The 15,798-nt window shown below is 43.6% G+C and overlaps 2 protein-coding genes across 3 annotated transcripts in view; both read left to right on the forward strand.

The window, feature by feature from the left end:
- Positions 1-8,466, forward strand: part of LOC307235708 (glyoxylate/hydroxypyruvate reductase B-like) — a gene marked incomplete at its 3' end in the record, with an annotated part of 23,057 nt that extends 14,591 nt beyond the window's left edge. The window contains exons 1-6 of one of the 2 annotated variants that reach the window (XM_080007882.1): positions 4,499-4,885; positions 6,473-6,866; positions 7,263-7,434; positions 7,516-7,694; positions 7,784-7,880; positions 8,310-8,466. In XM_080007882.1, coding sequence (XP_079864008.1) covers positions 6,485-6,866; positions 7,263-7,434; positions 7,516-7,694; positions 7,784-7,880; positions 8,310-8,466 — 987 coding nt within the window. In that variant the 5' untranslated portion in view covers positions 4,499-4,885; positions 6,473-6,484. Of the gene's footprint in view, positions 1-4,498; positions 4,886-6,472; positions 6,867-7,262; positions 7,435-7,515; positions 7,695-7,783; positions 7,881-8,309 lie in introns of those variants that run through there. The other variant, XM_080007883.1, reaches the window with a different exon arrangement.
- A 1,202-nt stretch (positions 8,467-9,668) lies between these two features.
- On the forward strand, positions 9,669-14,575 carry psmg2 (proteasome (prosome, macropain) assembly chaperone 2). Its single transcript, XM_079999338.1, has 7 exons — positions 9,669-9,827; positions 10,430-10,601; positions 11,134-11,192; positions 13,145-13,263; positions 13,602-13,778; positions 14,013-14,127; positions 14,374-14,575. The coding sequence occupies exons 1-7, from the start codon at positions 9,774-9,776 to the stop codon at positions 14,452-14,454; spliced, it is 777 nt and encodes a 258-aa protein (XP_079855464.1). The 5' UTR covers positions 9,669-9,773; the 3' UTR covers positions 14,455-14,575.
- Positions 14,576-15,798: the final 1,223 nt, after the last annotated feature.

The raw sequence follows: 15,798 nt of genomic DNA on the forward strand, positions 1-15,798 counted from the left end.
GTTGTACAGAACACGTTGAACTTTCTGACCTCTTGAAATGAGTGTGATACATGATCACAATATGAATGGTTCCTAAAATGTTCTCAAAAGTATGCATAGGCCAAATATCTGGCGGATTTTAACTGAAATAAATCGTCCATGACAACGGCCAAGACCCAGGATGAAGCTGTTTGGGCTGTCGACCCTGAAAATGACCATCATTCCATCATTCATCATTTTTAGACGTTGATGAGTGCTGGTAATTTTATTGGATACTTAGAGCAGCACTCACGACATGTTTCCCACGTGTGATTCAGCACTTTGTTAAACCGCCTTAATCATCACTGCCTTGTTGGTGTGACAGCAGATGGAACGAGTTAACGTCAAGGTCTGGATAGGCTTAAAGAAAGTCAGGCACCTGAGAGAGAGGGAGGGAAGATCCGGAGACAATGGATGGATGGATGGATGGATGGATGGATTGGTGTATGAATGTATGGATTGATGAATTGGTAGATGGATGGAGGTATAGGTGGATGGATAATTGATGGATGAATTGGTGTATCGATGGATGGTGGATTGATAGATGGATAATGGATGGGTGGCTCTATGGATGAACTGATGGTTGGATGGACGAAATGATCTATGGATGGATGATGGATTTATGTATGAATGGGTAGATGGACGTATGGATTGATGGATGGTTCGATGAACTGATGGACAGGCAGATGTATGTATGTGAATGGGTTTGATGGATGGAAGGGTGGGATAGATGGATAGATAGATAGATAGATAGATAGATAGATAGATAGATAGACAGACAGACAGACAGACAGATAGACAGATAGATACCTGAGGTCAGGACTGTGAGGTCGGGGTTTATGCAAGAGTGAAGGCAGGTAAGCTGTTGATCTGTGGCTGTCGTGCACACATGGCTGTCCCTGACGCTCTGGGAGGTTGCGGACACACACACACACACACACACACACACACACGAACACACAAACACAAAGTGATGTTAAACATAGGAGTTATGGGGAGTTGAGAATTTTAACAGATGGACACCAGTTCACAAATCGCACTGTGCGCACTTTTAGTTTGAGCACAGTGTTGTTTTCTCAGTGTAACTGCTCAACTCACTCAACCAAAGCTCTGCAACCCCCTGATTGATAAAACACAAGAGTTCCTGAGGGGGTGTCGAAGATTTCCCCTCTGGTTCCGGCCTCCTCCGCAGCCTGCAGGTTTCGTCGATGGAGATCATCGATGAGTGCAGAGAAACAAGTCAAAGTTCTACTTCTTAAAGCTCTAAGTAAATGTAATAACAGCCGGGCACCTGATCCAAGTGCAACCCCGCAGCGTATTGTACGTATCTGTACGCCAGACATAAAGGTGCGCTTACAGATTTGGATGTCATCATACTGACCGCACCCCTACAATAATACAGTACGTGATCTGTAGTGTACGGTCCGGCGCGGGTGCAAGATTGAAGACATTAAAAAGACGGAGAACGGGTGTCTGGGAGTAGATAAGCAGTAAATGGGAAAGGAAAAGAGGTTTTTCTGCATTTTGCAAGCCAAGGTTTCTGTGGAGACGAGGGATCGTCCCTACACGCAAGCTGGAGAGGAAGGGAGTGTGGTGCGGCCCCATGCAGACATGGCTCCAAGGTTAGCGTGACTCTCCTAGTTGTGTGAGCACAGTTTCACATGAACAACACAGGTTCCATCCCTTCAGATGGAAATAAAATATATTCATTTAATCGAATAATGAGAAAGTAATCATTCCTTGGTTATATAACTGTTTGAAACCATCTGGCTCAGGGGTTCGTCACGCTCCAGACGCTCTCACCCTGATGAGCACTGCCATCTAGTGATTCTATTTGGTCCCAGATCTGATGGCGACGTCCCAGAGCGCTGGATATGAACTAAAGCTAAAAAAGGAGGCCTCCAAGAAACCATTCATATCCCTTTGTTGTTGACATCTAACTTCAGATAATGTTTAATGATGTTTTTTAAGATACTTTTAGGTTCCTGAAGCCTTCACTCGGACAAAAGCACAGCAAGTGCGACGCACAATCAGTTCCAGGGATTTTGGACTTGACCAGGAACCTACTGGGTGTGGTGAGAATGAATAAGTGACTGGAAAAGTCGAGTCAAACAAACACCTTTCTCTGGGCCGGAATTCTTTTTTTTCCAGAGAAATTAGCGGCCGTGAATTCCAAACTCGGCCCAGGATGTTTAACTTCTGAAGCAGGCCTTGTCTCTCTTTACTGTGGGCTGATGGTCGTCCAATGGCTGCTGTCCCAGTGTCAAATATTTTGCACCAATCCCCAAACTGGGAGCTGTGCTGGGCTACACTCCCTCCCTCTTCACCTCAAACTTAACCCTTTCAAAGTGTATTCGGAGTTCTTCTGTGGTGGAAAATGTACAGACTGTACAACACTATATTCGTTTGAAGGCAAATGTCTGTTTTTTAACTTTTAACCATTGTTGTGTTGATGCTTTTGTACCAGATGGTTCAAAGAGATCGCAGTGCGACCGGGGGGGGGGGGGGGGGGGTTGTCACTGGAAGTGTTATCATGAGGTGTTCCAGGGTCTGCTTTACCACCCCCAGTTTATAGTTTCAGCATATTCAAATTTCCACGACACCTCCACAACCAGCCACATCGATCCTCCTCCACCTTCTCACCTTCCGTCCAATCCCCACCCACTGTTTACTCTGAGGGAACAGACAAACGACTGCACTCTGGGTTAACAGGTAAGACTTTGATGTAACTGCCTTTAGAATTACATTAATATCACTTGATATATATACTATATATCTGTCAGATATACTTGTAAAAGTATTCCTCCAAAACAACAGCTGTCACAACTAGTTTGACGTTTTACTTGACCTTGATCTCTGTGTAATTGTATAATAACCATTTTAAATCATTTTAAAAGATGGAATTATGTATCTATATAATGCATCATACAGATAGATAAAAACACCAGAAAGCAGGGAGTTTGTTTTCCCCATCTGCCATTGACAGTCTCCTCTCATGAATGTGACTGTACAACCTGCAGCTTCAATGCAAAACTTTTCTACGGCTTAGCTTTCTTTGGTTTTGGTCTAACATTACAAATCATAATTTAACTCCCCTTTTAAGTTTGAATGGTTGATGTATAATAATGTTAATAATTTTAACTTGCCAAGAAGAAGGAAAAGTCGCTTTGGACAAAAGCGTCTGCTAAATGAATAAATGTCATTTGTAAAAGTCTAGAGAACAGACACTGAATGGTGCACTAAGCTATACAGAATATTCTAATACCACCTGTGTTCATTGTTTTGGAAAGATTTATTCCCAAATAAATTAGAAAAATTATTCTAAGGGTGAAATATTAGTGTCTATTGGGGCTCTCAATCAATTAAAAGCAGGGGGAAATTCACCTTATTTCAAAGTTTCACCGTCATCATGGTGTTCTGTTATTCAGGCGTAATCGCTCCACATCCTGCAACTGTACCTTTAGCTCCTCGGGCATCTTATCTGTTTAGTGTGTTTCTACTTGGTGAATGCAATGCTATGTCCTGCTGATCATGTTAGGAATTGTATGTGCCTCTTTGTGTTATCAATAAATATAACTATAAGTAGCTATAAATATGTTATCTATAAATACAAAGTAGCTATAAATATGTTATCTATAAATACAAATAAGGATATCTTTATTGGATATATATTTCATTGTAAATATACACAGTATATAACTCAAGCTGCCTATTACTTTATATATATATATATATATATATATATATATATATATATATATATATATATATATATATATATACACACATACATATATATATAGTGTATATATAGTGTATATATATATATATATATATATATATATATATATATATATATATAATTTTTTTTTTTTTTTTTTTTTTTTGTAGCGTGCAGTGTGACTCGGACGAGTTGTTTCAGTGGTAAAACAAGAACGTGTTTTATTATACAAACACCTCACACAACTCCTGACGAACTTCTTCGTCAATATCTGTGAACCCTGTGAAATGCAGTCCACTGTTGCCCCTGGGACGCTACACTGCCCCCACCCAAGAGGTTAGCTGTCCTCGGCAACCTATGAATCAAGTACAAAGTCCTGTAGGTGTTGGGGAAGCCGGCGCTGCCGTTTGGGGCTTTCCTCCCTCCGGCAACAGAGGTTGGAATAGTCGCACGGAGCACCTCCCGGGTGGGAGCCAGGGGCGGGTAGGGAACGAGCTGGTCACGGTGGAAGGCCACCACCCGGTTCCGTTTGACCAGCTGAACCCTGTTCACCGCGTCCGACAACTGTTCCAGCATCAAGCAAGGCCCAACCCACTGGCTCGACAGCTTGGGGGAGGGGCTCTTCTGTCTCTCTGGACAGTAGACCCACACCTGGGTCCCGGGTGCAAGGTCTGTTCCCCGGCAGCGGGAGTCATAGGCCCGCTCCTGCCGGGACGCGGCGTCCGCCAAGACCTGCCTGGTCAACCCGTGCACCTCCTGCAGCCTTTCACGGGGGTTGTGGAAGTAGTTCAGACCGCCCCCCCGCCTCCGCCCACCTCCGGCCCCTGGGGAGGCCCGAACACCGAGTCAACTGTGGCACGGAGTTCATGTCCAAACATAAGCGCTGCGGTCCATTTGGTGGACTCTTGAACTGCTGTCCAGTACGCTCACAAGACCAGTGGCAGGTGGAGGTCCCAGTCTGGCACCTATCCTGGTGGGTTCTAGTTGTTTTTGTTTTTTTTGCAGTTTATAGTTTCAGCATATTCAAATTTCCATGACACTTCCACACGTCACATCGATCCTCCTCCACCTTCTCACCTTCCGTCCAATCCCCACCCACTGTTTACTCTGAGGGAAAAGACAAACGACTGCACTCTGGGTTAACAGGTAAGACTTTGATGTAACTGCCTTTAGAATTACATTAATATCACTTGATATATATACTATATATCTGTCAGATATACTTGTAAAAGTATTCCTCCAAAACAACAGCTGTCACAACTAGTTTGACGTTTTACTTGACCTTGATCTCTGTGTAATTGTATAATAACCATTTTAAATCATTTTAAAAGATGGAATTATGTATCTATATAATGCATCATACAGATAGATAAAAACACCAGAAAGCAGGGAGTTTGTTTTCCCCATCTGCCATTGACAGTCTCCTCTCATGAATGTGACTGTACAACCTGCAGCTTCAATGCAAAACTTTTCTACGGCTTAGCTTTCTTTGGTTTTGGTCTAACATTACAAATCATAATTTAACTCCCCTTTTAAGTTTGAATGGTTGATGGTTGAGCTCTACACTGGCATAATTTTAACTTGCCAAGAAAGAAAAGTCGCTTTGGTTCTTGGTGATTCTAAGGGTAAAATATTAGTGTCTATTGGTGCTCTCAATCAATTAAAAGCATAGTCTGTTTTTGTGGGAAATGTACTTCTTGCCTGTCCAATTTCATCCCTGTGTGTCCAAAACCGAGATAGTGAGGGGTTGCAATTACGAGTTTCCGTTCCTAGGACCAGGTTGTTAAGCGAATTGGTGGATAAGCGAGGACCCGTGTTATTTGACGGTAAGGGGGGCCTGGCCATTGCGAATGCTAGTGTAGTGAATACTGACAAGACTGCGTGAACGAGACTGAGAACTGTGATGAGATGTATAATGTGTATATAGTATATATAGTGAATATAGTGTATAGTGTATATAGTATATATAGTGTATATAGTACTGTATATAAAAGTTGATGCGCGATGAGATGCTTGACGCTAAGACGGCGTATTGTACGCAGCATACAATACCGACTGGTCAGAGAGCTGGTCTTAAGCCAGAACAGGTAGGTCGTTAAGTGAGGAGTACCTGTATTAGCACTGAAGTATCTCCTCAACGGAGTTGGGGTTGCCAGTTACAAACAGCAATGTCTTGCACCAGAACATAACCTTCAACATAACTTAGTGGACACAAGTGGCAACCCAATATTTCAGAATGAAGCTGCATTTAAAACAACTAAGATCGTTTTTTTGGGTTTTTTTTTCCCCATTAAAAACTGTCATAAAGACGCAACTTAAGCAATGCAACGTGAATTTCCCAAATTACACAGGAGCTAGGCTAGCTGAACCCCTCTGCAGCCATGCATTGAGCTAACAGTTAGCATGCAGCACCCTCCATGTACTGGACGCACAGTGTGGAAATTGATGTTGATCTTCTCGTCTGAATCTGGGGAAGACAGATAAAAAGCTAATTCCCCTTTTCGTATCTCATTAAGCTTGTTCTGTTCTAGGGCTATGATCATTTTTTAGATCCCATCCATTGTCAGTAAATCCATGTAAAGAGATATAGTGGCGCTTAGGCTTCTGGTATCATGCTCATTCCTGTCCCCTCCGTGTCTTATTGCTGAAAGATTATAACAATAAGATAAGATCAGATTCCATGTTTGCTCCTGGTAACATTGTTGTATTTAAATGATTTTCTTCTGCTTCAAGTCCCTTCAGGCAATGCAAGAAGAAGAGAAGCCGTGGGCCCTGATCTCAGAGGTGGGGGGCGACAATGGCTACTTGGAGGAGCTGGTCGATTTGATGCGACAGCACTTCAGGATCATCCTTCACAAAGACCTGCAGAGTGACCCCCATCTCCACGCCGCCAAGATCCAGGTGATGTTCATGTGGAGGTACCTCCCTATGGCCGAGTCCTCTCTGCTTCGATCCCTTCCCTCGCTGAAGGTGATCGCAGGCGCAGGAGTGGGCACTGACCACCTGGACCTGCCCTTCATCGCGGACCTCGGGTTGAAGGTCACCAACACGCCCGGCGTGGTCAGCGACGCCACCGCAGACATGGCGATGGCTCTGCTGCTGGCCTCTGCACGGAAGGTCCTCCAGGGTGAGGTCACGGGTCAAATTGGCATGAGATTTTGAGAAAAAAAAACATAGAAAAAGTTTTACATTTTACATTAAACAACTAAAACATGGAGGTTATCTTACTGCGTTCAAGCCAGTCATGTCATCTGAAGCTCTGGCTGAGAGGCTCAAGGCATTCATTTAATTTAAAAGAAGTCAAACTAATATGGCATTAGGGTTTTGAAAAGAAACATGAGATTATGGGGGGAAAGCCATTTGGAATCTAGATTTTCAGGTAGAAACATGTAAGTATTGTATTTAGAGATTTTGAGTTCTATTACCATTATCAACATTATATAATTTAGACAAGTAGGTGTATCTTGAAGCATGTCAGAAGTGAATAACATTAGAGACATATTACCGTGTATTGTTCCTGCAGCTCATCAAACCACTGTGGATCCAAAGACCACACAAATGCCAAACGGTCTGATGGGATTCGAAGTCACGGGGTCAACAATAGGAATCATTGGAATGGGAGACATTGGCTACAAAATAGCAGAAAGAAGCAAAGGGTTCAACATGAACATCCTGTATCATAACCGAACCAGAAGGTAAGATATTTCTCTGAGATGATCAAGTTGGAAGAGCCGAAAATGAGAAGCTGCGTCTGACCGCACCTCTTCTGTGTGCAGAGATGCTTCCGCCGAGCGCTCAGTGGGGGCGACCTACTGCGACACTGTGGACGAGCTGCTGAGGAGGTCGGACTTTGTGATGGTGGCCGTGTGCCTGACCCCGGACACGGCGGGGATGATCGGCCGCAGGGAGCTGTCCCTCATGAAACCCTCCGCTACGCTGGTCAACATCAGCAGAGGTGCGCGCAATACCCCCTCGCCTCATTCGACAACCTGTCCGGAGGATCTAAGCTTTGACCCTTTAACCGGCTGCGTGATGTGCTTCCAGGTCGCGTGGTGGACCAGGACGCCTTGGTCCGAGCGCTCCAGAGCCGGACCATTCACGCAGCAGCGTTAGACGTGACCCATCCAGAACCCTTACCGAGGTCTTTCTCTGTTTCTGTAAATTCATACCATAACAACTTGTGATATGAGAGGAGTTTAGCTGTGGTAATATAGCTAAGTGTTGACTTTAATGCTGCATAGTGCACATCACCAATGATTGTTTCTCTTCTGTGTGAATGTCTTACAAAAGCACATCAAATCATCAAATTATCGATATCAATGTATCCGTGAAAAGATATGTGTGATATTTGATTTTGGCAATATCTCCAAACCCTATTTATAACATAGGAGACATAGACAAAGATGGACAGTGATTAAAGTAGCACAACATACTGTATGTTCCACATGACAGGACTTCACATGCATTTACCTGTGGATTGTACTGAAAGAATTGAGAATTATCTATGATCAATAATCAATCCAGCCAGTTACTACTCACCTATACCCACTGCTTTATTGATTCTGTGCAGGGGTCATCCTCTGCTCAGCCTCCCCAACGTAATCATCACACCCCACATCGGGACCCAGACCTACAGTACTGCCAGGAGAATCGTGAAAGCCATGGTTGACAACGCCCTGGCTGCACTGACCGGCCGGCCCATCCCCAATGAAGTGAAGCCCAAATGAGGAAGAATTTGAGTGTAAAAGCTCATGTAAACGTACGCCTTTGTGCCTGCTTTTTGTTTTGTTGAAATAACCAAAAAGTCAGTTTAATTGTTTTGAACTTTCTACTTTATTTTCAAATAAAAATGGGATGACAATCAAGGAAGATAAAGGTACTTAACAGTCAGTTAGTTAATATTACACACTGAACGGTAAAGTAAACTGTTATCTTTCACCTTCAGTCACACCACAATACAAATTGACCGCTGATTGTGTGTTTTCAAATAAATTAACAGTTCAAATACATTTTAATCGGGAACGAGAAGCTGACGTCACATTGCTGGAGCAAGCCGCCATATTTGGGGGATGGCTACAGGTACTCCTCACTTAACGATCTGTCTGTTTAACGACCGTTTGGACTTACGACCAGCTCTCTGACCAGTCTGTATTGTAGGCTATGTACAATACCGTACACTATATATGCTATAGACACTATATACTATAAAGTGTATACTATATATACTATTTACAATTTGGTCTGGTCCAAGGAACGGAACTCGGTCGTTAAGTGAGGAGTACCTGTACTCGAAGTGACTGAATGTCGGTCAGCATTTTTGAGTTAAAAGATGGCTTGGAAGTCTTGTTGGGTGGAAAACTGTCACAGAGAATCTTGCAATCATCTTGTGTGAACCCTCGACCGCCCCCGTTCTCCATTCTTGTACATTTCGTAATTTTTGAGCTGTTTCTCTCTGCAACCGAGTGGAAGCGATCCTCCAAAAATTTCGAGCGGAGTCCATAACAAACCGTAGCAACCGTCAAACCTCTCGTTCCCCATCGAGTCAATTCCATTTTTTTTTTCTCCCGACTTTTTGACTTCAGGGGCGTCCTTTCTGACTTACAACTTACGATATCTCATCGCTTACGTGTGTATGAACAGATTATTTGTAATCATCACTAGACTCCAATGGCGGACCATGGCGGTTCGTAGTCGCACATCTCCACAACATGTTTTTGATAGTTGGCCGTTCATATGCCTGCGCATTTGAATTCGCTTGGGAAATAATTATGCCCGAAACCTGACAAAGCGACAACACATCATCGAGACATTTCAACATGAACAGCAAACACCGTTTTCAATCAACACGTTACGTTGCAATTTAATTCGGGCTTCTGGAGTCGAGGCTGGACCGTTGCGTCATCAACAAGCGACACAGGTCTCCCAAACAGTAGGCATGAACTGACGATAAAGCGACAAGAAGGAAACGAAACCGCGTTGCGCGCATTTCACTACAATTTAGCACAGACCAAAAAGCGTTTTCATCGACTGCACCATGTTCATCCCAGTAGAAGCTCCAACTGCATTTCAGAGTTTCACCCTCGTCATGGTGAGCATTTGTCATTCAGGGCTAAGCGCTCCACATCCTGCAACTGTACTTTTAGCTCCTCGGGCATTCTTGTCTGTTTGGTGTGTTTCTACTTGATGAACGCGGCGAGGGAGAAGAATCTTTATTTGTCTCTCTCACACACACACACACACACACACACACACACACACACACACACACACACACAATGCTGTCCTGCTGAGCGTGTTAGGAATTGTATGTGGCTCTTTGTGTTATCAATATTACTATAAGCAGCTTTAAATATGTTATCTATAAACACAAAGCAGGCTGTCTTTGTTGGATATTTTATGTTCTTATCCTGCTTGTCTTCCATTGTAAATCTGCACAGTATATCACTTTAGCTGCCTATTACTTGCCAACACTCGCACAGCTCCTGACGAACTTCAACGGGAAGCACGTTCCCCCAGTCCCTCATCCCTTCCCCCTTCACCCCGGGAAATAAATAAACAAACAAACAAAAACACACACCCAAACTTGCCATGCCCAAATTCCACCATGAGTGTATAAATAATGATTATCTATTATAAAATTGTGGAGTAATTTATCATGCCCACTTTCCCACCACTATGTGTTCTCTGCAGCCAGCCGTGGCCGTTGGTAACGTGGGTCAGCTGGCGGTGGACCTCATCGTGTCCGCGCTCAACATGCAGCGAGTCGGCTACATCCACACAGACTGTCTGATACCAATGATCGGGAGCAATCCGTATGCCACTTCGGCAGAGACGGCTGGGGAGCTACACACCGCTGCAGAGGGTATTTGCTTCATATGGTTGTTCTATAACATACGGGAAATGCATGTCTCCTGTCGTAGAAAATAAAGTTTTCTATGTTTCATGAGTCCTATTCAACCAGAACCTTCTTTTTATGAACGCGAGTGCTTTATTGAGTTTTGAGTTGGAATGGCCTTCTAAGATGTCTTCTAGACCTTCCCTCCCGAAAACAACTTGAGATTATGAACTAGTTTGTTTTACCAGTTAAAGGTCGAGGTTATCAGCATCCCCCGATTTGGTCTGTTGCTCTCATGTCAACAGTAATTGTGTTATATTATGGCAGTGTGTATGTGCATAGATGCACAAACAATAGAGAATGTAGTGTACAATAGAGGAATACCATTTTTCTCTTATTTTCTCATCAGTGAGGGGCAATTTCTGCCCAAAACATCTATTTCAAAACACTAAAGGGAGAATAACTGTGTACACTTATAATATCTGATGCAGTTACTCTCCACATTAAAAACTAAACAGAAGCCTCTTTCCATGATACTTAGCTCACTTCTCCTTCACAGTGTACATGGCAGCAGAAATGAAGTTGGCAGTGCTTCAGATCAGATCTCCCATCATTCAGGTAATGGATGGATATACAGTAGGCCTGTTATAGAATTTATAGGAATTAAGTGAAAATATAAAATTGGAAAGCCTTTTCCTTAGGATTCAATTTAGAATATGAATAAATACAGTGGGGCAAAAAAGTATTTAGTCAGCCACCAATTGTGCAAGTTCTCCCACTTAAAGATGATAGAGGCCTGTTATTTTCATCATAGGTAAACCTCAACTATGAGAGACAAAATGAGAAGAAAAAAAAAATCCAGAAAATCACATTGTCTGATTTTTAAAGAATTTATTTGCAAATTATGGTGGAAAATAAGTATTTGGTCAATAACAAAATGTCATCTCAATACTTTGTTATATACCCTTTGTTTGCAATGACAGAGGTCAAACGTTTTCTGTAAGTCTTCACAAGGTTTTCACACACTGTTGCTGGTATTTTGGCCCATTCCTCCATGCAGATCTCCTCTAGAGCAGTGATGTTTTGGGGCTGTCGCTGGGCAACACTGACTTTCAACTCCCTCCAAAGATTTTCTATGGGGTTGAGATCTGGAGACTGGCTAGGCCACTCCAGGACCTTGAAATGCTTCTTACGAAGCCACTCCTTCGTTGCCCGGGCGGTGTGTTTGGGATCATTGTCATGCTGAAAGACCCAGCCACGTTTCATCTTCAATGCCCTTGCTGATGGAAGGAGCTTTTCACTCAAAATCTCACGATACATGGCCCCATTTATTCTTTCCTTTACACGGATCAGTCGTCCTGGTCCCTTTGCAGAAAAACAGCCCCAAAGCATGATGTTTCCACCCCCATGCTTCACAGTAGGTATGGTGTTCTTTGGATGCAACTCAGCTTTCTTTCTCCTCCAAACACGACAAGTTGAGTTTTTACCAAAAAGTTCTATTTTGGTTTCATCTGACCATATGACATTCTCCCAATCCTCTTCTGGATCATCCAAATGCTCTCTAGCAAACTTCAGACGGGCCTGGACATGTACTGGCTTAAGCAGGGGGACACGTCTGGCACTGCAGGATTTGAGTCCCTGGCGGCGTAGTGTGTTACTGATGGTAGCCTTTGTTACTTTGGTCCCAGCTCTCTGCAGGTCATTCACTAGGTCCCCCCGTGTGGTTCTGGGAAGTTTGCTCACCGTTCTTGTGATCATTTTGACCCCACGGGGTGAGATCTTGCGTGGAGCCCCAGATCGAGGGAGATTATCAGTGGTCTTGTATGTCTTCCATTTTCTAATAATTGCTCCCACAGTTGATTTCTTCACAACAAGCTGCTTACCTATTGCAGATTCAGTCTTCCCAGCCTGGTGCAGGTCTACAATTTTGTTTCTGGTGTCCTTTGACAGCTCTTTGGTCTTGGCCATAGTGGAGTTTGGAGTGTGACTGTTTGAGGTTGTGGACAGGTGTCTTTTATGCTGATAACGAGTTCAAACAGGTGCCATTAATACAGGTAAGGAGTGGAGGACAGAGGAGCCTCTCAAAGAGAAAGTTCCAGGTCTGTGAAAGCCAGAAATCTTGCTTGTTTGTAGGTGACCAAATACTTATTTTACAGAGGAATTTACCAATGAATTCATTAAAAATCCTACAATGTGATTTCCTGGATTCCCCCCATTCTGTCTCTCATAGTTGAGGTTTACCTATGATGAAAATTACAGGCCTCTCTCATCTTTTCAAGTGGGAGAACTTGCACAATTGGTGGCTGACTAAATACTTTTTAGTCTGTATGTTCTATTAAGAAGTTTATTTGGATGACAAGTATGCTGTAGAATACAGCATCAGCAAGATGTATACAAAATAATTATACCACTTCTGATTTATGATGAAAGAAAGCTCTTACAAAACAAACAAAAGCAACCTGGCAATTATTCAATTTCGTTGAAGGTTCATAATTTGTCTCATGCGTTTTGTGTTGGAAAGGAGCCGACTCATTCATGTTTTGATAGTTACATCATCTCTTTCATCGCAGTCAAAATCCCGAAAGTTTCGTAATTTGCTGGTGTCCTGGATCAAAGCCAGTGAGTTTTCCAGAACAGTGGTGCTCTCCAGCAGCCATGGCTACCAGAGAGACGACCAACAACTCAAAGGGTATTCACTGGGATTTACTAGGAATTCTGACCATTTTCTTGAGTGAAGCACTTACGTTACAGCTTTAGTAAGAGTGTTCATTGAATATTACCTTCACCATAGCTTTAGAATTATACTACAACTGTTCAGAAGCATCAGTGTTAACCTCACTTCCAAATTCCTGTCATAGCTCATTTTAGCACGTCCATTGGTCTCCTTTTGAAGACCGATGTATTAAATTGATGAAATACTCCACTAAAGTAAAGTTTTTCTTAGCCTGTCATTTGTACATTTCAACTTATGCTGAAATGTAACATATACTGTAGTCCTCAACATCTCCCGGTGTCTCCGTTTGCCAGCATCCCGCTGAGGTACCTAGTCACGCCGGCCCTGCAGGTGTCGGGTGACACCTTTAAAGAGCTTGGCTGGATAGAGATGGAGAGAACGCCCCCCTTGCCCGGCCTGACGGATCCCAGCACAGAGCCACGTCTCTCCATTCCTGGAGGTGGAATCACCAAGGGACTGTTCCTGGACAGGTATCGGATAAAAAGCAGACCTCAAACGTTCATGGAGGCCGATGAATACCAGGAACACTTTAAACAGAGAATAGTGTTAAATATACACATAACCCCGAGCAGTATTGGTGATTGTCTAAAGATGGTGTGACGCAGATAAACAAGTTTTTGGGGTTTTTTTTCTTTGAGAAACTGCTTAGGGAAAAACTGAAAAGTTGTTTTGACAAGGGATTTACTATAATTGTGTTTCTGCAGCTGTGACGCAGGGCTGAGCCTGGCTGTGGTGCTGGTGTTTTGTTCGGAAGGAGACAACGTCCCTGATGCCTTCACTCTGGTCAATAGCCTTAACAGCTGGCTCCATCTAGTGGACGTAAGTACGCCAAAGCATTCTGATACAGCAGTTATTAGGCTCAATGAGGAGGCCTGGGTTTCTAGATCAATCTGTGATCAAACTTCTTACCATTTATTTTGTTAAACATATTGTCTTTTTAGCTTTCTATAGGTCATCGATACGGATTCATGATCTATGATTTTACCATTTCAGCTTGTTTGATGCATGGTAGTCTTGTATGTGGAAAATGTGTCTGATCTAAATGTTTTTCCCCCCCGATTCCAGAATAAAGGATCCCAAATATGGAAGATTCCAACGTCCTGGGGACTTCTCTTTGGCAGCGGTATCCCCCCTGCTATCTTTTAAAGCGATTCGACTTAAATATTCTATTTTTGTTCTTTTAAATTTTTTTTTTTTTTATAAACATCTGAATGTATCCCCGTGAGAAATAAAGACTTGTTTGGGTGAGTCCAGCTGGATGGTGCCACCTCCCAAAAAAACTGACTGGTCATTTGCCATGTGGTTTTTCCTGCTAGTCCCGCCTATGCAGCGCTGTAATGTGATGACTTAAACATAGAACCAGCTACAAAGTTGCTCTGATGAAAAAGGGAAAACGTTGTGATGCATCCTTTGACCGTGACTTTCATTGTCCTGAAATTCAGGTTTCCCGGAATGCCAGTGTCGAGGGAGCCGTTAGTGGGTGGGATATATTTGGCAGCAAGTGAACAATCATTTCTTGAACTTGATGTTGATGTTTATGAAAGCAGGAAAAATGGGCAAGTGTAAGGATCTGAGCGACTTTGTCAAGTGCCAAATTGTGACGACTAGACGACTGGGTCAGAGCCTCCCCAAAACGGCAGGTCTTGTGGGGTATTGCTGGTATGCAGTGGTTAGTACCTACCAAAAGTGATCCAAGGAAGGACAACCGGTGAACTGGCGACAGGGTCATGAGCGTTCATGCGCGTGGGGATTGAAGTCTAGCCCGTCCGGATCGCACAGAAGAGCTACTGTAGCACAAATTACTGAAAAAGTTCATGCTGCTATGATAGAAAGGTGTCAGAACACACAGTGCATCACAGCTTGCAGCGTATGAGGCTGCATAGCCACAGATTGGTCAGAGTGCCCATGCTGTCCCCTGTCCACCTCCCAAAGCAGCCACAATGGGCGTGTGACATCAGAACTGGACCATGGAGCAATGAAGGAGGCCTGGTCTGACAAATCATGCATTTGTGCATGTTACTTTGACACGTACCACCCACCTAAACATGGTTTGCAGACCAAGTACACCCCTTCATGGCAACGGTATTCCCTGATGGCAGTGGCCTCTTTCAGCAGGATAATGCGCCCTGCCACACTGCAAACATTGTTCAGGAATGGTTTGAGGAACATGACAAAGTGTTCAAGGTGTTGACTTGCCTCCAAATTCCCCAGATCGCCATCCGATGGAGCATCTGTGGGATGTCTTGGGCTAACAAGTCCGATGCATGGGGGCCCCACCTCGCAAATGACAGGACTTAAAGGATGTGCTGCTAACGTCTTGGTGCCAGCCACCACAGGACACCTTCAGAGGTCTTGTGGAGTCCGTGCCTCAACGGGTCAGAGATGTTTTGGCAGAGGGCGAGCTACACAATATTAAGCCGGTGGTTTTAATGCTGTGGCTGATCGGTGTATGAACTGTATATATAGACACAACACGTTTCACCCTAAATG

The sequence above is a fragment of the Zeus faber genome, assembly GCF_960531495.2.
Source record: "Zeus faber genome assembly, chromosome: 1".
In the NCBI taxonomy this organism is placed as follows: domain Eukaryota; kingdom Metazoa; phylum Chordata; class Actinopteri; order Zeiformes; family Zeidae; genus Zeus; species Zeus faber.

Excerpts from the sequence above, each read along its gene's own strand:
- psmg2 (XM_079999338.1), top strand. The coding sequence starts at position 9,774 with ATGTTCATCCCAGTAGAAGCTCCAACTGCATTTCAGAGTTTCACCCTC. Across the intron at positions 10,602-11,133 it reads GCTACACACCGCTGCAGAGG|TGTACATGGCAGCAGAAATG; the intron begins GTATTTGCTTCA and ends TCTCCTTCACAG. Across the intron at positions 14,128-14,373 it reads GCTGGCTCCATCTAGTGGAC|AATAAAGGATCCCAAATATG; the intron begins GTAAGTACGCCA and ends CCCCGATTCCAG.